General features: G+C 42.4%; 1 protein-coding gene across 1 annotated transcript in view; it reads left to right on the top strand.

The window, feature by feature from the left end:
• The first annotated feature begins 3,301 nt into the window (after positions 1–3,301).
• The window catches only part of LOC126298201 (transcription initiation factor TFIID subunit 4-like), a 264,685-nt gene continuing 240,209 nt past the window's right edge, over positions 3,302–27,777 (top strand). The window contains exon 1 of the mRNA XM_049989507.1: positions 3,302–3,788. Coding sequence (XP_049845464.1) covers positions 3,649–3,788 — 140 coding nt within the window. The 5' untranslated portion in view covers positions 3,302–3,648. The remainder of the gene's footprint in view (positions 3,789–27,777) is intronic.

Genomic DNA, 27,777 nt, shown 5'->3' with positions numbered 1-27,777 from the left:
GTTGCTATTTGGCTGGTATTCCGAGGCTTATGCATCAGTTTCACACAGAGAAATGTCTGCATTCGCTCATCATTTTCCATGCATTTGTTGGTGCGAACTGCAACACCGAGATGGGTACGTGTGACTGAATTGAATGTTATATTACTGGATTATGTACATGAGAATGTACTTTCGATCCGAATAACAAAACTATCTGTGATCCCCAACTGTGATAATTCAGTATTGTCTGTAGCCTCCACACGCTGCTACTATTAGAGCTTTTAAACTTTCAGGTATGTTACCAAAGAAGACATCACTATGACCCAGGGGAATATCTCCCCATGTTCAGTTACACAAAGTATCTAGGGCGATTTGTTAAGCAGTTTACCGAACATGTTACGACCAACTAAATCGCAGTGTTTTGGTACTGAAACATGACACGTGGAATTGTACTGGTGTTTCTCGGGCACTAAAACATCTACAGTACTGCAATTGCTTTCCAGATTACCTGTAACACATCGGAGTTGGAATCGCGTGTCGTATCCAGTGGCGGCCCTAAACAGTAACATTTGATGTTTTCATTGTTGTGACCCTCAACGGTGCAACCTGCCGCATTGTGGTCATCGTATCAGTCTCTAACACGTAGGTGAACATCGGTAACGACAGATCGAAGCATAAATCACCTAGAAACGTTACATTTTGCCACTCTGCTCTCCAGAGATGGGATTCACGTTCCCGTTGCGGTCTAGAGCGAATAATAGGTCAACATTGTGGTGTGAGTGCTCTCAGTCTAACCTGCAGCAAATGTGTCCAACTGTCGACGTAGACAGGTGCACACCAGTTAGTGTCACGTTATGGGAGGCATTGTTTGGTACGTTGCGACCGTTTAGGTAAGACGGCTGTCATATCAATGGTGATCACGTCCGGTAGCCCAGTAACCACTCTTCGCTGTATACCAGCCGCTTCTATCCATTGTTTCCTTACGCATGTCACTATCATGGTAGCACCATGACACGTATTAGCTGAAATTTCACCATAAGCCTATATACCGGGGTCCGACCTGTTCGCCCAGTTCGAACTCACTCTTACGTTAATATTGACTAATATTGCGTGCACTGGCACTTCATTAAATATCATTTAATGGCTCATCACTAGTCGAGGTTGACTTGACGCTGATCTTTCTAGTTCCACATGTGAACGCAGTGCAAGAATGACATATATGCCATTTCTATACTATCTTACTCACTTATTGCTGCAACTCTATTCTACACAACCATTAAATTTGCAATAATCATTTCTCGATGTAGTAATTTGCAGTTGTCTGGTGATGAAGCAGTGTTCAAATCCGCCTTTAGGTGTCTTGATTTAGATTATCCGTGACTACTTCACATCAGCTGAAGGAAGGAAGTTTGAATTTTAACGTCCTGTCTATGACCTGATCGTTAGAGATGGTGCACAAACTCGAATTAGGGAACAATCCGGGCATGTACCTTAAATGATGTAAGGATCAATCCAGATATACTTTACCTGTGGAGATAAAGTATATCTGGACTGTCGAACAGGATTTGAGTCTCAGTCCTCCCTAGTATGAGTTCAGTGTATTTACCACTGAGCCAACTCGCGCGCTGATCACAGTTGAGGCAAATGGTGCGTCCTTCCTCAAATTAGACCACATTCGATGTCCTTCCTTATACTGTCCACTTACAAAACTGTCTAGTAAATTGTTGTATATTGCGTTTCACACAAAAACTGGGAGACCAATTCCTCTCTAAAATAGAACTGCAACGAACAGTCTAGTGGAACAGATGACGTAAACTGTCTCCACACAAAGCGTTTCTGTATATGATGGCTGTTTTATGGTGCCACACAGGGAGTCTGTCACGACAATATAAAGATTTATTTAAATGGTAATAAATACTTTTTATGACATCTCGTAGTCTCACTACAGACAAGAATACGTGAGCATGCATTTTTTATCTCTTGTCAAATATTAGAGCAATTTTACAATGGACGAAAAGTGGCGCTTACCAACGAACTTGTTTTCAGTATGTAACTGTACTCTACAGGTACGAAACTGAAGTTAGATATTCATATTTGTGACACAGTCATTTACGAAGAAGCTGGTGTATTTCATAAATAATATACGCTGTGATGCACTTCCTGCTAGGTGTGTAGAGTGACCCTTCCATAGCCAACGGCGTTTTTTGATGGTGGTCTTTCGCAATGTTTATGGATTCAAGAGATTTTTTAGGTTTCTGATAATACGACTGTTCTGGTATGCCTCACCTCGTTCTTTTTCTTTCTTGCATCGAGTAATTGACGTGTTCTTCAGGTATGTGTGCAGCACTTGGTTATGTATCTTTACTATGGATGCTGCAAGTTCTGTGGGGTGGTATGTAATAACAGTGGAGAGTGCTTTGAGAATTGTTGTGAAACAAAACTTGCACTCGACATAAAAGTTTTCTTGGTATGGTACCGCGTCGCAATGTATAAAACTACTGCTGCTGGAGAAAAACCAACGTTTCGGCCACGGTTGAAGCGGTTTTCTTCTGGGTCTAATGCACTGTCTCCAGACCCCGTAACACAAAATGAACAGAGAAACGAGAGATTATTACTCATTTGCGCTACCTGCCCACATGTTTGTGGCTCTTATATCAAATAGTGTAACAGGTATATGCAATTCTGTGCTGCGTCGTAGAATTGCTCTCTGGTTCTAACTCGTACAAGGATTTTTCTTTTTTTTCGTTTCTGTTTATTTTATCTGCGAAGATAAAAACACCTAAGTTTAATTCACGTTTAGTTTGAACAATGTCAGTGTCATACTCGATCCAGTAGTGTGACAATGCGATGACATAATCACGTTCTATATTACGGAGGCCACTGAACCAATGTAGTTTTAAAACGTTTCCGTTGTCGACAACAGAATCCAAGGAGCTCTGTTTCGCAGATTTTCTCTTTGCTAATTTGTGTTACATAGAAATAAATATTAGACGCATTTTACTGACAGAATGCAGAATATATTATTAAGGATAATTTAACTGGTATTTTATGCGTAGCCGTGAAATATCCCGTGCTACAGCAAATCCATTATACCTCTGACGTGAGGTAAACGCAGGGGTAGAAGCGTGCGTTTGATGCTCATGCGTAAAGGTGGGGGGGGGGGGGGGGGGGGGAAGGCGGGAGTGGTGGGCACACGTCGGGCGCTTTGGTGGGGGGCGGGGGAGGCGGCGTCAGTGGCAGCAGGCAGTGCGTGGACGAGGGTGGGGAGCACTTACGCGTGGAGTTGGCAACGTAGCGTGTTGGTGTCACAAGGTGGGGATCCTTACGGAGGAAGGCGCGGGGTCCTTGGGTACCTCCCGGCCACCTGTCAGTCGGTGGCCGGTCGCGAGCTCGACAACAACCCGCGCGCGTCCGTCCCAGCGGGAACGCAGAGTCAGTGCACGCACCGCTTTGTGCTGTCAGCGAGACGGTTACGGCGAAGCAGCTGGCAGCGACCGCCGCTGTCCGGTAGCTCTGCCAGGGTTCGCCGGCATTGCGCTCCGCCGCGCGCAACGCCGCTGGCGACCGACCTGCTGCGGGGACAGCAGTCATTGCTCGTGTGCGTGGAGCCGTGTCAGTGTGAGCAGGTGATTAGTGGCTAGCGATGGGCGGCGTGACCTGATTGCTGGAATGTCGTCGCCGTGCTACAGAGGCCCGCCCAGACCTGGCAACGCTGCCGCGCCTCAGCCGCCGGTCTCAGCGGCCGCCGCCACTGCCGTGCGTAGCTCGCCCACGGAGCTAAGAGATGGCACCACCCGTATCCCGGCCAGGTGAGTCAGCGACGGTCATTTGTTGTGTCGCGTCTGCGCGCAGGAATTAAATCGTAGTTGGCAGAGTTGCGTTGTTTCGGGCTACTTCGGTACTGTCGCTTATGGCATTGTCACCACGTGACAGCATTCGACCTTTCCCGAGATGCTGAGAGAGACTTTCCTGCAGCAGCAACTTTGTTTTGTACTTTCGACAACGCGAGAGCAACAAGCTATGCGGTTATATCATTAATTTACAGGAGTTAAATCTTCTAATCCAATCTCAGAGAAATTTTGTTTTATTTAACGAAGTAAATTACTTATTTTAAACAAAGAGCTGTTCGAAAGAGATGTCTTTCTCTGAATTTACCGAGGCTGTATTGCCCGCCCCCTCCCCCACAAAAAAGAGCTATCTGCTGTAATGTAATAATTCACCGTTTGATTATATGTAAATAATGCTACTTTATTTCCATTTGAAAGAGCGTAATGATCAATCAAGGCTATACTCGAAACATCAGAAACATTTCCACGTTGTGTCAATATCACATTCCATGATCTTCACAGAAAATGGTTTTGATTCTAAATGGCATGAAGTACGTGCATATACAGCAAGGAGAACCCAATCGCCGCGTTCGAATTCAGGTCCAGCTAACAGGATTTAAGTATTCAAAATCACACCAAGCAAAAGCCGTTACGATTTATTCGAGAACGGCACGATCTATTCTTTGTGTCGTAAAACTAATCTTAAATGGAAAGCAAAAATTAAAAACAACTAAACATATGAATCTGAAAAGAGCATTTTAATTAAACTGGACTAAACACACTATAATTAATTATAATATTTCATGCTTGCATACTAGTTTACTTTAGATGCGTATTTAAATTACAAAATTTTCATCTGAGGGCCGGTAATTCTCTGTATTTTAAGAATGTAATTATTATATAGATTTATAAAAATACACAACGGATAATTTCTTTGTACTCGAACTACTATACTACCGAAAAACTTTCGGCGCCGTAATTCTAATCAATTACAGTTTACTAATATCAAATTATGAGCAATTATATGCGATTTTTTCTCAGTTTAATTACCTAAACAAATATACATTTAAAAAGAGGAAAAATTTTCGACAGTGAAAAGAGAGAACAGCAATCAGTAATAACTGCTTTAAACCGTATGCCGATGCGGCTTGTACCAGTCCCGACAGAGCGGAAGACAAAGCATAAAACACTGATAATCCCCCGAGCGCTCCACATACACATCTGAAAGGCCTCGTTAATACTGGGAATACTACCGTTGAGGTTAGTCTGAGGTTGACACATTTTACTTCTGGGAAGAATAGCACTACACGCGATCGATTTAATATATACGCTAGTACCTTAAGTCTCGGAATCGGCCTTAATGACCAAATAGGAGGCATATTCAAGAAGGTATGTGAAGTTTGATATTTCCAGGAAAGAAGAAGTTCGTTGGTTTTGTCAGTACCTTACAGTGTTGTTATTGTTGCAATCCGACATTTTTTTCATAGAGCTCTACACGATAGTCTATCTCGTACAAGCCTTTTCATGTACGCGTAACTATTGCAGCGTACATCCACTTCAACCTGCCTAATGTAACCGAGGCGCGGTCTGTACGACAATACCGCTACGGCTTAGTATTAGACAGAATCACTCGATCCCTATAACGAGGCCTCGCAGCTTTCTACTATAATACTTTTCCGACTATCTGATGAGGAGACATCGTTTTCCAGGACCACGGTTTGCACCAGTACGGCACAGACATATTGCCGCTTACGCAGGTGTTCTTTCAAACTACCGAACAGGTGATAATCTCAAGGTCAAATATCGAGCCAATCGGCCGCCTGTTCCCGTATCTTTCATCGAACGCTCTGGAGCGATCCGTGTGGGGCTTTACATAGTTGCGAATGAGAACAATGTCATTTTAGTTTCCTGTGGCTCATGTTTTCATGGCTCTGCGCAATGACATAGTATTTGGCTATACGGACAGCTACTGATGAATGACCGTTTCCTTCATCAAAGTGGTGCAGACTGTGGCCATCCAGTGACTTCACAATGAAAAATTTGTATCATTAAGAAACTGAAACAGTGACTGATAATTCAGATACATGCTTACGGAGACTCTCTCTCCCTCTCTCTCTCTCTCTCTCTCTCTCTCTCACACACACACAACACACACACACATACACACATCTACTAATCGAGTGTGATTTCAGAAAAAAAAATTGAGATGAACGTAAAGTACGAAAAGCAGAATAGTACAGTGTGATAGTACAGAGCTAGAATGAACAAGCATATTTTGAAGTACGTGGTCACTAATTCACAGAACAAAAGTAAGTCTCGACACATTGCTTGTAGAAAGTCGCACCGGTATCATTCATTCGATGCCATGGTAGATACATACTCGAAAGGGGTAACACCGGGTCGACGAATTCCCATAGCTTTCCTTGTAAAACCTATCGTTATTGATACCAGATGAGACTCAGAGAAGGGATAGAAGCCCCACGGCGAAACTGTGTTTCTCCGTGACTTTTTGAATACTAACTAGTTCTTGTTGCGTGGGATAATAAAGAATTAGTGCAAAGGTGGTTCAATGAACTGCCTCCAGAGGCCCATGTAGACGTAGATGTAGATGAAAAGGACCAAGAGTTTGTATAATTTTGCTCTTGTCAACTGTTCACCGAGCAAGATATCTCACGAATTAAGACCCTGGATTTAAATCACAGAGATGCGATCGTTATTTAGGTTTCTGTCATTTCTTTAGAATTACTAGAGATGATTATCAAGATGGCTCCTGTGGTATGGCTGTGGCCGACCACATCCTCCCATTCTTCTCCACCTAAGTTAGCGATCTGTATCTAACGACCGCCCTGTCAACGCAGCGTTAAGGTTCTAATCTTGTTCTTCCAAATAACGTTGTGGGAACGTACGCGCACCATGCGGTTCATGTATATCAGCAGGTTGTGTATGAAATTTTGCTGTTTCCAACAAAGACATGTTCTCTTCCTTGAAGTCTTACTGTAACCGTTGTATAGAAGCTTCAGACAAGATGATGAGCTGATTTTTTTTTCTATTTGTCTTCTTACTATTTTAACGCGTCCCTCTACGGATCCACTGCTGTGGCAAACTCTTAGTCTCAGAGTAGCACTTACACCTAATGTGCTCAATTATTTATTCGCCCTAAAACTCTCTCTAGTGACACAGAATTCACTCCCGCTTGTCTTAATATATGTCCTAATACCCTGTTACCACTTCTCAGTGCCTTCCACATATTCCTTTGTCGCCGAGTTTGCGGAGAACCTTCTCATTTGTTATATTACCAGTCCACCTACTGTTCAAAATCCTTTTATAACACTACCTTTTAAACGCTTCGATTCCCACCTTTTCCATTTCTCCTACAGTCCATGACTCACTTCCGGATTATGTGTGTTCCACACGTACATTCTCAGAAATCTCTTCGTCAAATTAAGGCCAGGAATGTTCTCTTTGTATTTGGTTGTCTACCTTTTAGATCCTCCGTGCTTCATCCGTCATGTGTCACGTTGCTTTCAAGGCTGTAGAATTTCTTCACTTCATCTACTTTGTCGCCTCCTATTTTATTGTTATACACATCGCTAATCTTACATATGCTACTCCCCATCATTTTCGTCTTCCTTCGGATTACTCTCAGTCCATATACTGTGCTTAGAACGTTCATTCCATTCAACAGGTTCTGTAATTCCTCATGAGTTTCACCGAGGGTAGAAATATCATCTGTGAGTCTTATCAATGATTTGGAGATATACGTGAATTTTAGGAAGCAGTTGTCAGCCAGAAGCGTCTTTATACACAATGGAAGGATTATTACTAAGCAGTCGGGATATCGTACTACCTGCCGTCAGCTGTACTGAATAAAAAAGGCATGTATTCACTCACCGCGGCGATGACGAGCGCACGTCTACAAGTTTCTAAACATCATTTCGTCCATAACAGGTTCCTTTGTAGATGCAGAGCCTACAACTGGTTAATAATGTGCGGATAATCGCCCTTTCAATATGTCTACCACGCTCCCATCATCAGCTGTATCACTTCAGTATTTAAATTTTGAAATGCAGTTGTGGCACATACAATATGATTTTGGCAGCCAGTGAAAAAGACTTAGGTGGCGTATTGCGGTAGTGGTCAAATACTGTAGTAGCGAGTGGCCGTTAAAATATTCATTGTATGGTACCGAGATGCAGCACAATAACATTTTTAAGTGCATACAAAGCAAAGATGTTAGCTCGTACAGCAGAGATTATGAAGTGCATAAGAGACAAAGGTATATCACTGTTATAGTCTTATTTGGTTTACAAAAAAATGGTTCAAATGGCTCTGAGCACTATGGGACTTAACATCTGAGGTCATCAGTCCCCTAGAACTGAAACCTAACTAGCCCAAGGACATCACACACATCCATGCCCGAGGCAGGATTCGAACCTGCAACCGTAGCTGTCGTGCGGATCCAGACTGAAGCGCCTAGAACCGCTCGGCCTGAGAGACCGGCTTTGGTTTACATGGCAATTCTGTTACTAAAAGTGGAAGTAATTTATTTAAATTTTAAGAAATGTATCTTCTAATTAAAATAGGTAATAGGAATCATTTCAGTGCTGGTTTTTGGTTTTATAAATATTAGTAATAGTTTACTGGTATGACAGTCTTTATCATATCATTGTTATCGGATCCGCCTGTAGAATGGTACACCAACGATTATCGTTTCTCTGTATTCCACCTGCAGTTGTAGGTCCTTAGCAACGTATTCAGTCGGCAAGCCGCTGAACCGTGCATAGTAGAGGGAACATTGTATAACAATAAAATGGATTTTCTATGCTTTTGTACAGGCTCTAATTTCTCACATACGAAGGCCTGTTGAAAAGTAGCGTCTCCGATTTTTTAATGGGAAACTTCTTAATGTTTGTAAATAAAACGATCTTTATTCTTGGCGTCTACATATTTATTTCTCAACATAGTCACCCTGGCAACGGACGCATCTCTGCCAACGAGAGAACAGTTTGTGTATTACAGTCAGTGTAGAATGTTCGACATTATTCACGAAGCCACAGCGCCACCTCTACTTGCACCACATCATCTTTGTCAGAGTGAACTCCTCGAAGGTGTTCTTTAAGTTCTGGAAACGAATGAAAATCGAATGGTGCCAAGTCGGCTCTGGGTAGAGGATAATCGAGGACAATGAAATCAAGGCGTCGGATTGTTGCAGATGTCGCAGCACTCGTGTGTAGCGTTATCATGCGGAAGGAGAGGGTGCTCCATGTGTGGACGATCTCTACGAATATGAAGAGCTCGAGTTCAGTACTTTTTACCTCACGCACTGACATAGTTAAATTACTCACCGCCATGTTGCATGTTACAATTTGGACCCCTCTAGCGGCAGACAGCGGCAAATATTTAGACATGAAGAATAAAAACGTGTTTTATTTTAAATGCTTCAAGAGTTTCCACATATAAGATTCGGAGACATAATATTTCATCACGTCCCCATATTATTCTCACGATCTGTAGCAAAATACACGATGGTGGCAGCGAAAAGTCTTGCTTGAATATAGGTTTTCTGAATTTATACAACAGCGTTTCACGAGGACTAACGAGGGTAGCACATGGAATCGCTCTTTTGTAATAGTTTATATTTGTAGTACGTGAGGTTCAGAACTCAAGGCTACATCAGAACTCAAACATACCCCTTCCAAAGTAGTTCGACGCAACTCTCAGAAATCGACTTTGAAGTTTTCCGACCATTTTTAATATGCTAAACTAAGGGGCCGTTCTTTCGATAAGTAGCGTGGCTATGTGCTGGAATGGACATGTGAAGTGGGGATGCGGGTGTGGGAGGGGTGCTGGGTTTGAATCCTGACGGAATCACATTTTTAAACGAAGATACTTGTTCTAAAGGGCATTTACGTGAAGCATAAAATACAAAAAGAATAGAAAAAATAATTCGTGTTTCTTTAAATTACATAATCTTTTGGCTAATTAAGAGTTTTTGTTTGCACTATATATTTAGAAGTAAGAAGACGAGCATGTTTCATAAAAATGACAATTATATGTGTTAATTGACAAATATTTAATGAATTTTATATTTAAATAACTTAGGTATCCGAACTTAAGGGAAAAATCTAAAAAATATTGACCGGAACGACATTCGTCTAGCGACTGCCAGCCTCGTATGTCTTATGTATTTTAAACTTCACGGGAATCCTCGTAGAATATGCACCTTTGTTTAAAAATTTGATTTCACCAGGAATCGAGCCCAGGACCCCGTACAGCGAGCGAGCACTCTACCGCAGAGCCATACTGATCTTCGTAACGTGTCTCTCATTTTAGCATATGAAACGTGATTGGCAATTTGAATGTCGATTTTCTAGTGAATTTTTGAGAGTTGTACCGAACTGCTTATGGAGAGGTATATTTGTGTTCGGAACATCACGTACCATAAACATAAAAAATTACAAAAATCTGATTGGTGTGTGGTCCACTTGTAAGTCGTCCTTCTTCCCATTTAAGTTTCCCGAAAATTGCTATGACATTTTCGTATTGGCTAAGTTAATGTGTTACGATTCTAATAACATGTCTCTGAATTTGGTAGATTTTTGGTGTCATGTCTGCTCGATAAGGACGCCATAAGCTGGAAAAATACCCTAGAATTGTTCGCATGAGTGTCTTGCATGCGATTTCCTTGACGGACTGCATTATCCCATAACCCTGCCAACACATCTAAGTTTTCCTTCCACCTAATAGTGATGTTATGAAATGTTCGAGTTCACATCACTTCTTGGTAATAGCCCTACATAAATTTTATAATTTAATGTGCTCAAATTGTTTGCCATTGGTGTTGCAATCAGATACCATCGGGTTCTTTCTCTAGTCGTTTATCTCGGCATTTCTATACTCATTAACTGTTGAGTGGTGAGCGCGGCAGACTGTCACGCAAGGGGCCCGGTTCAATTCCTGGCCGGATCGGAGACTTTCTCAACTAGGGGACTGGTATTGTGTTGTCTTCTTCATCATTTCATTTTTATCGACACGCAAGTCGTCGAAGGGGTGTCAACTAAAAGGACTTACACCAGACGACCGACCTACCCGGCGGGAGTATCTAGCCACAGGCACAGTAGCGTAGTCATTAACTTACATTTATCTACACTTAATGAGAGTTGCCGTTCATTACACGAAGACTTTCTGTAATTAATTGCGATCGTTTAACAGTGATACTTTTCTGTGTACACCAGCATCGTCAGCATCTACATCTACATCCATACTCCGCAAGCCACCTGGCGGTGTGTGGCGGAGGGTACCCTGAGTACCTCTATCGGTTCTCCCCTCTATTCCAGTCTCGTATTGCTCGTGGAAAGAAGGACTGTCGGTATGCTTCTGTGTGGGCTCTAATCTCTCTGATTTTATCCTCATGGTCTCTTCGCGAGATATACGTAGGAGGGAGCAATATACTGCTTGACTCTTCGGTGAAGGTATGTTCTCGAAACTTTAACAAAACCCCGTACCGAGCTACTGAGCGTCTCTCCTGCAGTCTTCCACTGGAGTTTATCTTTCATCTCCGTAACGCTTTCGCGATTACTAAATGATCCTGTAACGAAGCGCGCTGCTCTCCGTTGGATCTTCTCTATCTCTTCTATCAACCCTATCTGGTACGAATCCCACACTGCTGAGCAGTATTCGAGCAGTGGGCGAACAAGCGTACTGTAACCTATTTCCTTTGTTTTCGGATTGCATTTCCTTAGGATTCTTCCAATGAATCTCAGTCTGGCATCTGCTTTACCGATGATCAACTTTATATGATCATTCCATTTTAAATCACTCCTAATGCGTACTCCCAGATAATTTATGGAATTAACTGCTTCCAGTTGCTGACCTGCTATTTTGTAGCTAAGTGATAAGGGATCTATCTTTCTATGTATTCGCAGCACATTACACTTGTCTACATTGAGATTCAATAGCCATTCCCTGCACCATGCGTTAATTCGCTGCAGATCCTCCTGCATTTCAGTACAATTTTCCATTTTTGCAACCTCTCGATACACCACAGCATCATCTGCAAAAAGCCTCAGTGAACTACCGATGTCATCCACCAGGTCATTTATGTATATTGTGAATAGCAACGGTTCTATGACACTCCCCTGCGGCACACCTGAAATCACTCTTACTTCTCTCCATTGAGAATGTCATGCTACGTTCTGTTATCTAGGAACTCCTCAATCAAATCACACAATTGGTCTGATAGTCCATATGGTCTTCCTTTGTTCATGAAACGACTGTGGGGAACTGTATCGAACGCCATGCGGAAGTCAAGAAACACGGCATCTACCTGTGAACCCGTGTCTATGGCCCTCTGAGTCTCGTGGACGAATAGCGCGAGCTGGATTTCACACTACCGTCTTTTTCGAAACCCATGCTGATTCCTACAGAGTAGATTTCTAATCTCCAGAAAAGTCATTATACTCGAACATAATTCGCTCTTCGAGAGACCTACGGTACACCGCTGCAAGAAGGGGGGCAAGTTCCTTCGCGTACTCTGTATAAAATCGAACTGGTATGCCATCAGGTCCAGCGGCCTTTCCTCTTTTGAGCGATTTTAATTGTTTCACTATCCCTCTGTCGTCTATTTCGATATCTACCATTTTGTCATCTGTGCAACAATCTAGAGAAGGAAGAACAGTGCAGTCTTCCTCTGTGAAACAGCTTTGGAAGAAGACATTTAGTATTTCGGCCTTTAGTCTGTCATCCTCTGTTTCAGTACCATTTTGATCACAGAGTGTCTGGACATTTTGGTTTGATACACCAAGCGCTTTGACATAAGACCAAAATTTCTTAGGATTTTCTGCCAAGCCAGTACATAGAACTTTACTTTCGAATTCATTGAACGCCTCTCGCATAGCCCTCTTCACACTACATTTCGCTTCGCGTAATTTTTGTTTGTCTGCAAGGCTTTGGCTATGTTTATGTTTGCTGTGAAGTTCCCTTTGCTTCCGCAGTAGTTTTCTAACTCGGTTGTTGTTCCACGGTGGCTCTTTTCCATCTCTTACGATCTTGCTTGGTACATACGCATCTGACGCATATTGTACGATGATTTTGAACTTCGTCCACTGATCCTCAACACTATCTGTACTTGAGACAAACTTTTGTGTTGAGCCGTCAGGTACTCTGTAATCTGCTTTTTCCCTTTTGCTCTACAGAAAAATCTTCCTACCTTTTTTAATATTTCTATTTACGGCTGAAATCATCGATGCAGTAACCGCTTTATGATCATTGATTCCCTGTTGTGCATTAAATGTTTCAAATAGTTCGGGTCTGTTTGTCACCAGAAGGTCTAATATGTTATCGCCACGAGTCGGTTCTCTGTTTAACCGCTCAAGGTACTTTTCAGCTAAAGCACTTTTTAAAAAAATTTCACTGGATTTTTTGACCCTGCCACCCGCTATGAATAATCTTACAACGCTGCTGGCCCTATCTGGTAAAATGTTATTTATGTACACTGAGAACACAAACAGAAAAATGTGATATGATATTATAGTGACCGTGTTGTTCAGAATTACAGTGCATCTCCAAAGGAATGCTGCATCGTACTTCTGAACGACACAAGCATTTATCTGCCGACACCGGTCAAGCGACTTTCTACTAAAATGTCTGCTCTGCAAGGGAATATACATACTGGATGTGCGAGTGCGGGTTGTAGACATATGGTTAACAACATATGGAAGTTTGGGTGTGGTTGTGCGTCGCGCTCGGATAGTATAATGGCGATCAAGACGTAGATTCGACACCAGAGAGGCCTGATGGCCACCTTGATAGCACCATCTTTACGTCTGGAACCCGTAGCAGTGGCTCACATCTCATCATCGCTAGCCCACATACAAATATTTTTTGTGGAACACAGTTATGTACATATGAAACAACAGACTACCAGGATGTCAACGGCACGTGACATATATCGCATTTTGACTCGAGGACGGCCAGTAATGCCATAGAGAGGCGCCAACCAACAGTAACATGGTCGGTGGTACGTCGTAAAGTGCACCACGTACACCTTGACACGGGGACGCGTGCACCATGGTGTCAGGTAGTAAATGGGAAATGTGTGACTCGTTCCAGGTTACATACTATTCACATGACTGATACACCACTGTGTCCACAGCGCAGTGTCACAGACACAGATGAACACTGCCTGATATGAGGGCCTTGAGCGGCGGTGTGGTATTTGGTCCAAAAATATGATCGTCTTCCTCCTTCCAGTGGTGCTCCATGGAATAGCACCACGGATACTACCTTTCCCAGATATGACATATTTTCCCCGAACGAAGACCAACACAGTGACTTGGATTCGGGATCTGACGGTACTTTACATTTTTCGAGAGGGCAGTAAGAATGTGCTAGGCTTTTGGGCCTTACTACAAGGACGTCACTCCTTGCTTACGCAAAATCCGAGATATCGAATATACTACGTTAATTTTTTAGAGAGTGCATTGCTTGATCCCCCACCCAGTTGGGGTGTACCATGTTGGAGAATGTAATTATTGCATATAATTATTCTGACCAGGACAAGAGGATCCACTATCATAGGCGAAGACGTACCCGGCACCAACACCAGGTACAGCTAGGAACGCGCCCACAAAGAGGGACATTGTCTGTTATTGTTTTGTATTGAACGAAGCAGTTTATGTTTATTATTATTGCACCATTTATACAAGAAAGTGATGTTGAAAAAATCAATTTTTATTTAATATTTTGTTTTGTAAAGAACATTATCGTATCTTCACACAAAAGAAAGTTTTATTTGCTAAAAAAAAGACTCACTACGACGGCTTCGTTTGAAGGCTATTAAATAATTAAAAAAAATTTGGCAAAGCACTTGGCCACTAAAGGAAATTAAAAGTTAAAAGAACAAAAAATAAAAAGATAAAAATATGGTAAGACTTTCGCTCGCGATCAGCGGGCAATCTGGTTTCGAGTCCCGGTCCGGCACAAATTTTCATTGTCGTCATTCCGTTATGCAGCTGATGGTTGTCCATATTCGCAGCTGTGAATACATTCCATGTATAACAGAAAAGTGCTCCTATTGCAGCACAAAAAACGCTAAGTGCTCCTGTTTTAATAGACTCTGACTGGAAAACGGGGTACCAGCTGCATCGTTCTACCTTCCTTAAAACAGGCAACTTACATCTCACTGCCACAATCTCCCCGTAACTCGTACGCATCCACCAGTCCATCGCTGTAAGTCGTTCGTATCCATCCATTCCAACTTGTCCATTCTCACTCTCTCATCCAGCCCAAATCATTATCATTATCTTTTTGTGTCTCCCTGCTTGTCACTATCTCCTGTCTCACAACCATAGTGTCATTCGTTCTGTCCTGCTACTATTGTCTTCTCTCACTGTTAAAGTGTACCTCTTGCTCTCTCCTTCTGCTATTATCTCATTCATTCCTTCCCACTGCTGCTGTCCCTTCTCACTGTCACTATCCTTCTCTTCCTCATTGTCATTGTCATAGACTCTTACTCTCTTTATCACTGGCTCTCAGTCACATCTACGTTTACCTTTTCTTTATTCGTCCCACACTGGCGCTGTCTCCTTCACTCTTTTCCTAGCACTGATCTGTCACTGGCATCTATTTTTTACTGCCACTGTGTCTCTCTCTTTCTTTCACACTGCCATTGTCCCCTTCGCTCTTTCTATACCACAACCACAGTCCACTATCTTCCAGTATTTATTACTCTTCCGTCTCTTTCACACTACCACTGCTTCCTTCTCTCTCAGCATAACAAAGCACGAACATGTTCGCGTGCCACAATTTATGGGTAAAGTTTTAAAGCTGCTGATGAAGGTAGAAAGAAGCAGTTGGTGCCCTCTCTGAAATCAGCCTTTCAAAACAGGAGCATATTAGCCTTTTTTGTGCTCCAATACGACCATTTTTCCGCTGATTCTCTTATTTTCTGTACTACAGCAGGGCATGTCGCTTATACGAAAAGAACTTTACGGTTCAGTAAGACTTTGATAATTTGCATATGTGAAATTGAAATAACGGAGAACTAATTTTACGACTCAGACCGGATTTTAGTGCACAAAAGTTTGCATACACTTCAACACTAGAACATGGGTTCCCAGAACCTTTCTGATTATAACGGAGACTTTTCACAGCATATTTTTCCGTGCTACGTCGCTTTATAAACTACGTACGTTTCGCCTCACCAAATTTTACGTGTGCAGGTAGGACAACTTTGAACTTCTGTATCTCGGAAACAAAGGAAGTGAATAGAAAAGTTTCAAAGGTATTTGAGATCTGGATCTTAGGAATCGAGGAATCGGCCCTTGAATTAAATAGCCCCTCAAGACGGGCCATGGACCATATTTAATGCAAAAAGAACCAGTCCATTTTTTTCCATTTGCCTAAGCTGGAGAGATTGTGTAATATTCAAACTTTGGCCCTGTACTGTAGGATGGTTACAGTAAGACGACCCATATGTTGAGTAAACAAATGCTCTCTAGTCTAAGGGCCATTCAAAACGCCTGACCCTACCTTTCTACCACTGATGGAACCCGAGGAATCAGCCCCGGAAAAAACATGTTTATGTGCGCGGCGTTTTGGAATATATCAGGTAGCGCATGCTGTTGCATGCGTACCAGTTGCGGGTCCTATTACACTTCTTTAGGGTACACTCAGAATTGGGGAGTAACGCGTGACTTGTAACGCCGTTACTTTTGAAGGGTAACTGTCGGTAATAGCGTTATTATTTCCATAAAGTAGCTTTAACTGTAACTAAGTTACGTTTATTGGTAAGGATTTAACCCTTAACCGGCGTTGCAGAGACTACAGGGAAGTATAGAGTTGTTAACTTTCGTATTTGTTCAAAAGATGGCTCTGAGCACTATGGGACTTAACATCTATGGTCATCAGTCCGCTAGAACTTAGAACTATTTAAAACTAACTAACCTAATCACAGCACACAACACACAGTCATCACGAGGCAGAGAAAATCCCTGACCCCGTCGGGAATCGAACCCGAGAACCCGGGCGTGGGAAGCGAGAAAGCTACCGCACGACCACGAGCTCGTATTTGTTGATCAGGGAGCATGTGCTGTTCCGTTCCTTCCTATGGTGGGGAGATACGTCACACGATCTGCCGAGTGCTTGCTATCAAGACAAGCATTGTAAACAAGTCCCCCCGACTCCGCGACGCAGTGACTGTAATATTTTATTTAGTGAATATGTCCACGAGTCCAGAAAAAGTTAATGATACAGACTACAGATTTGAGGAGCGTGGTGCTGAATGTTCAGATCAAGATGGCGATCCCGAGAGCAAAATTATCATCGAAAATGCTGTTCCACGTTACCATGAAACAGCAAGCGAACTGTCTGGCGATGCTTCTGATGACGAAGCTGAAATGCAGATTACTGAAAGTGAAGAAGAAAATTGTGTTGTGTATACAATGCATTGAAAATCTACAAGACTCCTAAATTTTTATCTCTGTTTACATACGTGTTTGGACCGTTGTCAATATTTTACAGTTTTCCCATAGTGCTAAATGTATGCCCTTTTCTAACAGTGTAGAGCTTACCAGATGTGTATTCGATAAAAAAGTTATCATTTGTCAGCATTTTCTTGGAAAATGGATATAACAGAAAAAACACTTTTATTTTTGTAATGTCCTTAGTTTCAGATTTTTCAATTTAGTTTGTTTCTAAATAGACTGTAGATAGAAAAGTTTGCTTCGTTATACGTCTTTGCTTACGTATATGTCCCAAAACAACAACAACAACAAAAATAAGTACCAGGCACAGCGCTTTTAGTGTTAAAATTTCAAACCACGCCGGTTAAGGGTTAACGAAAGAGTCGCACGTAACGTGCTTTGTTGTGACAATCTCAAGGCAGCGCAATAGCGGCCTTTATTTCGAGAAATCCCAATATTTGTTTCGAAATTAAATCTTTTCAGCAAGAGAGCGTTACGCTTGCTGAAAACCTTTTGAATTCGCTGCGGCCGGCGGTGACGCATTTCCTTTCCGCAGCACGGCTGAACACCGCGCCTTATCGGCGCTTTATTCCTGCACGTGTTTCTTCATCTTTCTCTGCCTGACTGACGTCATTTGGTCAACAATATGTATGCTATTTGTAAAACATTATCACTTTTATATAAGATTTTAAAACGTACATAGGAAATGTCTGATGTCTGTGTTACAATTATCGATGTCGTTTTGTATTTAATTCTTGTTCATTCTTTCGTAACATTTTTATTCGAAAATTGTACACGTCACAATGAGTATACTCCAGTCACGTGACACGGGTCACGTGAATAAAACTGAAATCTCCGATGTTACAGTCATTTCCACCTTTTTCGGACATGAACAAGTAAACATGGACACGCATGCCTTGACCTGCTTATGCTGAAGTGTTTTATTTTCTCACGCCGGATTTAAAAAAAATATTCCTTCCGTTCCAAATTGTCCTCCATTAAGAAAGCAATACAAAGCAGTCGGATCTTCGCAGCGAACTTAGAAAAACATGTTCAAATAAGTTTTTTGCTTGTTGTTAAATGTTTGATTAATACCGTTGTTTTATTTAAGCAGAAAACATTCTTAACATTTATAAACCAGAAAAAAAACAATATATTCAATTCTCACTTTCGTTTAGCGCAAACATGCATATTCCCTAAAATAAATCGTGGAAAATGAAACGCAAGGTACAAAAAGAAAGTGCAGCAGTACCACTGCTGGATTTGGTTCAAAACAGATACCACTTAACTCTTGGAACAGCCCTTCAACTTCACAAAATGGCAGCCGAAACATTTGAAAAACAATTTGTGTTGAAAATTAACAAGCAGTTCAAATGAGATGCACTGAGGTAGAAGAGGCTATAGGCAATATAGTTAATTATTGTTTGACGTTAATGGTTGTTTCCTTTCGACTCATATAGGGTTCACTATTTAGTCGCAGGTGAGCTACAGTTACAATTTATAAAAGTAGCTGTAAAAGTAGCTGCAACTAATACAGTTACTTTTGATGTATAATAACTACATATACATGTGCCTCTACATAAATACTCCGCAAGCCTATGTACAGTGCGTGGCGGAGGGAACACTGTACCACAACTAGTCGTTTCGTTTCCTGTTTCATTCGCAGACAGAGAGAGTGAAAAGCGACTCTCCATATGCCTCCGCATGAGCCCTAATTTCTCGTATCTTACCTTGGTGGTCCCTGAACGAAATGTATATATGCGGCAGTAGGATCGTTCTGCAGTCAGCTTCAAATGCCGGTTCTCTAAAATTTCTCTGTAGTATTCTTCGAAATGAATGTCTTCTTCTCTCCAGGGATTCCCACTTGGCTCCCGAAGCATATCCGTAACACTTGCACGGTGATAGAATAAACCGGTAACAAATTTAGCAGCTCGCCTCTGAATTGCTTCGATGTCTTCTTTCAATCCGACCTGGTGCTGATGGCAAACACTCGAGAAGCACTCAAGAATAGGTCGCACTTGCGTCCTATATGCAGACGAACTACATTTTTCTAAAATTTCCCCAGTAAACTGAAGTCGACCATTCGCCTTCCCTGCCACAATCCTCACATTCTCGTTCCATTTTATATCGCTTCGCAACGTTAAACCCATATATTTAAAAGACGAGACCGTGACGAGCAGGACACTGTTAATGCTTATCCGAACATTACGGGTTTATTTTTCCTAATCATCCGCATTAACTTACATTTTTCTACATTAAAAGCCACCCCAACTAGAAATTTAACCTAGGTCATCTTGTATCAGCCTACTGTCATTTATCTTCAACACCTTCCTGTACACCACTGCATCATCAGCGAACAACCACAGATTGCTGCTTACCCTGTCATTCACATATATATATGAGGGTACGCCAAAATTAAGGTCTCCTATTTTTTTATAAGTACATAGACCTGTTTATTTCTACAAGGGTTTACATCAGTTTACAGCTTGAACATTTAGTTATTTTTCGACATAATCACCATTTCTGCCGATGCATTTTTGTAGACGCTGTGGCAGTTTTTGTATGCCCATGTCATACCAGCTCGCCGCCATGCTGTTCAGAAAGTTGTGAACCTCTCCTTTAACCTCGTCGTCGAAGCTGAATCGCTGGGACCACAATTAAGCTCACAGACACTGTGAGACACTGAAAAAACTCAAACGGGCAATTCAGAACCGGTGAAGAGGAATATTGAGCAAGGGCGTACACATTCCCCATGACTACTCTCGCCCACACATCGCTCGGCAAACCGTTGCTCTCCTGCAACAGTTTCAGTAGAACATAATCACCCACCCACTCTATAGTCCTGACTTGACGCCCAGTGACTATCACATGTTCCCTAGGGTAAAAGAACACTTGACCAGAAGGCGATTCAGCTCCGACGACGAGGTGAAAGAAGGGGTTCATATCTTTCTGAACAGCATGATGGCGAGCTGGTATGAAATGGGCATAAAAAACTGCCACAGCGTCTACAAAAATGCATCGACAGAAATGGTAATTATGTCGAAAAATAGCTAAATGTTCAAGTTATAAACTGATGTGAAGCATTGTGGAAATAAACGGGTCTATGTACTTATAAAAATAGGAGATCTTTCTTTTGGGATTACCGTGGTAAAATAGCAACGGTCCTATCATACTTCCCTGGAGCACTCCTGATGTTACCCTAGTCTCCGATGAACACTGGCTGAGGAGAACAACATACTGGGTCCTATTGCTTAAGACGTTTCGAGCCAGTGACATATCTGGGAGCCTATTTCGTATGCACGTACCTTTATTAACAGTGTGCAATGGGATACCGTGTCGAATGCTTTTCCGAAATCTAGGAATATGAAATCTGCCTGTTGCTCTTCATCCATAGTTCGTAGTACATCATATAAGAAAAGAGAATGGTGGGTTTCGCACGAGCGATGCTTTCTAAAGCCTTGCTGATTCGGTCTCTACGAAATTTATTATATCCGAACTCAGAATATGCTCTAGGATCCTGCAGAATATCGCTGTTAACTATAACTGTAACTAAGTTACTTTTCCCCGGAAGTAACTTCAATTCTAAATCGATTTCTCTCAAAAATCAACTTAACTATCTCGGTGCACATCCAATGTTACCTTACTTTCAGTAAACGTTCGCAGTCCAGCATAGCGTTCTGTGTTCTCTTAGCTCCTTTCATAGTATGCTCATACAATACCTCCATACTTAACAATCATACGAGGGTAATCCCAAAAGTATGGGCTCCTATTTTTTTATTAGTACATAGACCCCGTTATTTCTACAATGGCTTACATCAGTTTACAGCTTGAACATTTAGCAGTTTTTGTATGCCCATGTCGCACCAGCTCGCCGCCATGCTTTTCAGAAGGTTATGAACCTCTTCTTTCACCTTGTCGCCGGAGCTGAATCACTTTCCGGCTAAATGTTCTTTTAACCTAGAGAACAGGTGATAGTCACAGGGCGCCAATTCAGGACTATGGGGTGGGTGGGTGATTATAATCCACTGAAACTGTTGCAGGAGAGCAACGGTTTGTTGAGCGTTGTGATGGAGAATGTGTACGCCCTTGCTCAATATTCCTCTTCTCCGGTTCTGAATTGCCCGGTTGAGTTTTTTCAGAGTCTCACAGTACCTGTGAGCGTTAATGGTGGTACCAACGATTCAGCTCCGACGACGAGATGAATGAAGAGGTTCGTAACTTTCTGAACAGCATGGCGGCGAGCTGGTATGACATGGGCATACAAAAACTGCCACAGCGTCTACAAAAATGCATCGACAGAAATGGTGATTATGTCTAAAAATAGCTAAATGTTCAAGCTGTAAACTGATGTAAACCATTGTAGAAATAAACAGGTCTATGTACTCAAAAAAAATCGGAGACCTTACTTTGGAGATTACCCTCGTATACAACAGTTCGCTCGACGGAAGATCCTTACACAAAGACTGGAAAGTTGCACAGGTCACATCAAAGTTCAAGAAAGGTAGTAGGAATAATCCACAGAAATTACAGGCTCATACCATTAAAGTCGATATTCAGCAGGATTTTAGAACACATATTGTGTTCGACCATTACGAATTACCTCGAAGTAAACCGTCTATTGACACACAGACTACATGGCTTTGGGAGACAATCTGAGCAGCCGTCTTAAGTTGTTTGTAAATGACGCTGTCTTTTATAGACTAGTAAATTCGTCAGAAGATCAAAACAAATTGCAAAACGATTTAGAAAAGATATCTGTATGGTGCGGAAATTGGCAATTGACCCTAAATAACGAAACAAAAAGTGTAAGGTCGTCAACATGAGTGCCAAAAGGAATCCAATAAACACGATAAATAAGTCAAATCTAAAGGCCGTAAATTCAACTAAATACCTAGGCATTACAATTACGAATAACTTAAATTGGAAGGAACACACAGATAATGTTGTGTGGAAGGCAAACCAAAGACTGTGTTTTATTGGCAGGACACTCAGAAAATGTTACAGACCTACTGTAGAGGCTGCCTACAGTACGCTTGTCCGTGCGCTTTTAGAATACGGTGTGGGATCCATACCAGATAGGATTGACGGAAGCTGGCCGCGGTGGTCTAGTGGTTCTAGGCGCGCAGTCCGGAACCGCGGGACTGCTACGGTCCGCAGGTTCGAATCCTGCCTCGGGCATGGATGTGTGTGATGTCCTTAGGTTAGTTAGGTTTAAGTAGTTCTAAGTTCTAGGAGACTGATGACCACAGATGTTAAGTCCCATAGTGCTCAGAGCCATTTGAACCATTTTTGATTGACGGAATACATCGAAAAAGTGCAAAGAAAGGCAGCACGTTTTGTATTATCGTGAAATAGGGGAGTGTCACCGAAATGATACAGGATTTGGAATGGACATCATTAAAACAAAGGCGTTTTTCGTTGCAGATGAATCTTCTCACAAAATTCCAGCCGGCCGCGGTGGCCGAGCGGTTCTAGGCGCTTCAGTCAGGAACCGCGTGACTGCTGCGGTCTCAGGTTCGAATTCTGCCTCGGGCATGGATGTGCGTGATGTCCTTAAGTTAGTTAGGTTTAAGTAGGTCTAAGTTCTAGGGGACTCATGACCTCAGATGTTAAGTCCCATAGTGCTCAGAGCCATTTGAACAAAATTCCAAACACCAACTTTCTCCTCCAAATGCGAAAATCTTGTGTTAATGCCGACCTACATAGGGAGAAACTATCACCACGATAAAATAAGGGAAATCAGACCTCGTACGGAAAGATATAGGTGTTCGTTCCTTCCGCGCTTATACGAGATTGGAATAATAGAGAATTGTGACTCGGAGCACTATGGGACGTAACATCTATGGTCATCAGTCCCCTAGAACTACTTAAACCTGACTAACCTAAGGACATCACACAACACCCAGTCATCACGAGGCAGAGAAAATCCCTGACCCCGCCGGGAATCGAACCCGGGAACCCGGGCGCGGGAACACTACCGCACGACCACGAGCTGCGGACATAGATGATTGTGTAGGTGGCTCGTTGAACCCTCTGCCAGGCACGTAAATGTGATTTGCAGAGTATCCATGTGGCTGTAGAGTCAAATATATGCTAGGTCCGAAGAAATAGATAGCCGTTCAGTTTCATTCGACCACTTCCTGTAGCTTCATGTATTCTCTCACAATAATCACTTCAGTTACATTTACACTTACAGTAACTATACTGTAGTTACTGAAGGAAGGTGACGTGGGTAAGTCGGCTGAAGGCCTGGACGTTAGAGAGACATACGATAGCCACGTGGCAAGACAAGGTCAACCACTCCACACTCGCGGCACTCTCACTGACGGGCGCCGTCACAAATACTGCGCTTTATTTTCAAAATAATACCGTCTAAAGTAGACGCTTCTCTGTTTCACCTCTTCTCATGCTTCTTAACTGAGATTATTACGTGAATGTAGCATGTCACAAGACAGTGTGATTAAAATAAACAGTTAACATGGTAGTGAACGATTTACGACATATTCCAAAAGGGTTAGTCATGCTAACTGGTTATATGAAAAATAAGCAGTTTGTTCAAGTAATGAAAACCACTACAGTTAAGCAACTGAATTCTATTTGAGGATGCAGCAGAAACCTCTGCGGTAAACACAAAGACGCTGTGAGGCAAGTCACGAGAAGAATACCTGGTGCCAAGTAACAAACTGGTTTTTCTCGATTCTCTCTTTGGCCGTTATGACCTCAGACTCGTCAAAGACGGAGTTGTAGTGTGACGCAAAACCACATAATCCATCGGGAATGTGCATCTAGTAGCACCATAAACCTTCAGTACCAACAGATAAAACATTCTGAGTTTCATCAACGCGGACTGTAAATGCCGTTTCTGCACAGTTTGCTTAAATGCAGCAAAGCCCGGAGAGGTAGAGATATGTGGATATGGTTTTATAAAAAAGACGGTGTCATGTAACCACTTGCTGTCAGATTTAATACGCACACACAAAATGTGCGTAGATAGCATTTGTTTATTACTCCTTACGGCACATTATATCCACAGCTGATCGTAGCTCAGATAGAAATAGAAACAAGGGTCTCTCTAGAGAATACTGTAAGTGCTAAGAATGATGTACAGATAGAGAAGATGACTACTTCTTGACGATCGACTCCCTGGATATTTCTTTAATACCGAAACTGTACTGCACAATATATTTATATTAAATTGACACATTTTCATAGGATTTTCTTACATTTTACACCATGCTACTACCGAGCGTGGGGACGCATGGCCGGCCGCTGTGACCGAGCGGTTCTAGGCGCTTCAGTCTGGGACCACGCGAACGCTACGGTCGCAGGTTCGAATCATGCCTCGGGCATGGATGTGTGTGATGTTCTTAGGTTAGTTAGGTTTAAGAAGTTCTAAGTTCTAGGGGACTGATGACCTCAGATGTTAAGTCCCATAGTGTTCAGAACCATTTCAATCATTTTTGGGGGCGCATGGGTCAAGACATTGGATTCTATTTAGGATCTCATTTCGGCATCCTCATTTCAATTTTTGTGAGACCCCTGAACCTTCTCAGGCAAGAGCTCATACAGTTTCTTCAAAAAGGCTGCGGTCTCATTTTTTCTATTCATTGTCGCCAGTAAACTCGATGTTGACAGGGAATCAAACTCTATCCTTACTTTCCATATATTCGTGTAATGAATGAGTTTCTTCGGCACTTTAATCCTCAAGAAACCAGTAGTAAGCCAGAGAATAATAACCACATTTTGCTCGTGCATCTAGCAACACTTAACGCTCCTTTCAGTTTCAATGGCCAATGCTGATCCACACTTTTCGGTACTTGCTGTAAGAAAACATAAAAAGAAACGTTAGAGTGAAACTTCTAGAGGACGATGAAGTCATAAGCGATGTAGAACAAGTTGAGCACGGACAAGGTTGCAAACGCGAAACAGCCGTGCCCTTTTCAAAAGTATCATTCCAGCTTTCGCCACATGGGGCGTTAGCCACGTATTAATGTCAAAAAATTTAATTTAATTTTTTTCTGTTTTTAAATAAAGTAGAGGTTATAGTTGCCAGGAAAAATGTAATGCTTCTTCTTTCAGAGCGTGGGTATGGAGATGTAGTAAAAATTTTTTGAGCTTTATTATCTTTTACTCTAACAGACCGTAAAACTTAAAAAAGAAAAGAACTGCATCTGTCAACTTTACCCTACCTGGGGCTAAAGCTGGCGGATTACAAGTTATGTGATAGTTGTGGATTGTTTATGACCCAAGGTGGTTTTCATTGTTATGAAATTTCATCAATAATTGAAAAATAAATTTGTCACGATAATTAAATTTTAATACTAATTTCAGAATAACATCAAAGAAAGTTGAAGAACAAAAATGGTGATCATAAATTTGCTTTATAAATTCTGAAGAGACACACTCTCCTCTTCCTTAGCACTAAAAACTGACTGACCACCTTGTGTTTTACCATGATAATGAAGAATCCTGCTTATCAGGCTTCATTCGGGACTTTTATGCACTCGGCTAGCCATTTTAATAATTATTTTTCCACTTAAAAATTCTGTGAGAGACAGTTCTAAAACATCCATGCAATTGTTCTTCAGTTCCCACGATTTTCTTTTGTATACACACGGCGTTTTGACACACAATTTTTACGATCTCGACTGTAAACTGTATAATGAATCAAACAGAATAGTGACCTAAGTGACAAATTCGTAAGTTAACATACAGACACTTACACAGGGAAAAGAAATACGTAATGATTGGATACAGCATTATTAGTGTCCTGACTGACTCAGTCACGTGATTTAAATATCTGGGCGTAAGGTTGCAAAGCGATATGAAATGGAACGAGCGTGTGGGGATTGTTGGAAGGAGAGCGAATGGTCGACTTCGGTTTACTGGGAGAATTTTGGGGACGTGTAGTTCATCTGTACAGGAGAGCTCGTGTAGATCACCACTGCGACGCAGTCTTGAGTATTGTTCGAGTGTTTGGGATCCGCACCAGGTGGGATTAAAGGAAGCCATCGAAGCAATTCAGAAGCGGGCTGCAATATTTGTTACCGGTAAGTTCGAACAACACGCAAGTGTTACGGCGAAGCTGCGGGAACTCAGATAGGAAACCTTGGAGGGAAGATGACACTTTTGAGAAAATTTAGAGAACCGGCATTTGAAGCTGACTGCTGAACGATTCTACTGTTGCCAAAGTGCATTTCACGTAAGGATCACGAACGTAAGATACAAGAAATTAGGGCTTATATGGAGGCATACAGACAGTCGTATTTCCCTCGCTCTGTGTGCAACCGTAACAGAAAAGGAAAAGACAATTAGTGTTACTGGGCACCCTCCGGCACGTGCCTTGCGGAGTAAGTACGTAGATGTAGATGGAGAACAGTGACTTCCTCAAAATTGTTGCTGCATACACCGTTCCACAGTGTTGCTCCGTTCATTAGATCACAACCCTGCTGCATTCACTAAAATACAATGAAGTGCCAAAGAAACTGGTATAGGCGTTCGTATTCAAATACAGAGATATGCAAACAGGCAGGACACGGTTTTGCTGTCATCAATGCCTATATACAGGTAAGACAACAAGTGTCTGGCGCAGTTGCTGCTGCTGCAATCCCAGGTTATCAAGATTCAAGTGCGTTTGAACGTGTTGTTATAGTCGGCACGCGAGCGATGGGACACAGCATCTCCGAGGTAGCGATGAAGTGGGGATTTTCCCGTACGACCATTTCACGAGTGTACTGTGAATATCAGAAATCCAGTACAACATCAAATCTCGCACATGGGTGCAGGCGTAAAAAGATCCTGCAAGAACGCGACCAACGACGACTGAAGAGAATCATTCAACGTCACAAAGTGCAACCCCTCCACAAATCGCTGCAGATTTCAATGCTAGGCCATCAGTAACTGTCAGCGTGCGAACCATTCAACGAAACATCATCGACATGGGCTTTCGGAGCTGAAGGCCCACCCGTGTACCCTTCACGACTGCACGACACAAAGCTTTACTCCTCGCGTGGGCCCGTCAACACCGACATTGGACTGTTGATGACTCGAAACACGTGGCCTGGTGGGACGAGTCTCGTGTCAAATTGTATCGAACGGATGGACGCGTACGGATCTGGTTAGAACCTCATGAATTCATGGACCCTGCATGTCAGCAGGGGACTGTTCAAGTTGGTGGAGGCTCTGTAATGGTGTGGGGCGTGTGCCAATGGAGTTGTAGGGGCCCCCGATACACCTGGATACGACTCGGACAGGTGACACGTACGTAAGCATCCTGTCTAATCACTTCCATTTATTCATGTCCATTGTGCACTCCGGCGGACTTGGACAATTCCAGCAGGACAATGCGACACCCCACACGTCCAGAATAACTACAGAATGGCTCCAGGAACACTCTTCTGATTTTAAACACTTCCGCCTGCCACCAAACTCCCCAGACGGGAACATTACTTAGCGTATCTGGGATGCCTTGCAACGTGCTGTTCAGAAGAGATCTCCACCCCCTCGTA

The sequence above is a fragment of the Schistocerca gregaria genome, chromosome X, assembly GCF_023897955.1.
Source record: "Schistocerca gregaria isolate iqSchGreg1 chromosome X, iqSchGreg1.2, whole genome shotgun sequence".
Classification (NCBI taxonomy): Eukaryota; Metazoa; Arthropoda; class Insecta; order Orthoptera; family Acrididae; genus Schistocerca; species Schistocerca gregaria.
The sequence above is the reverse complement of the archived record's forward strand: the minus strand, read 5'-3'. Positions and strand labels throughout refer to the sequence as shown.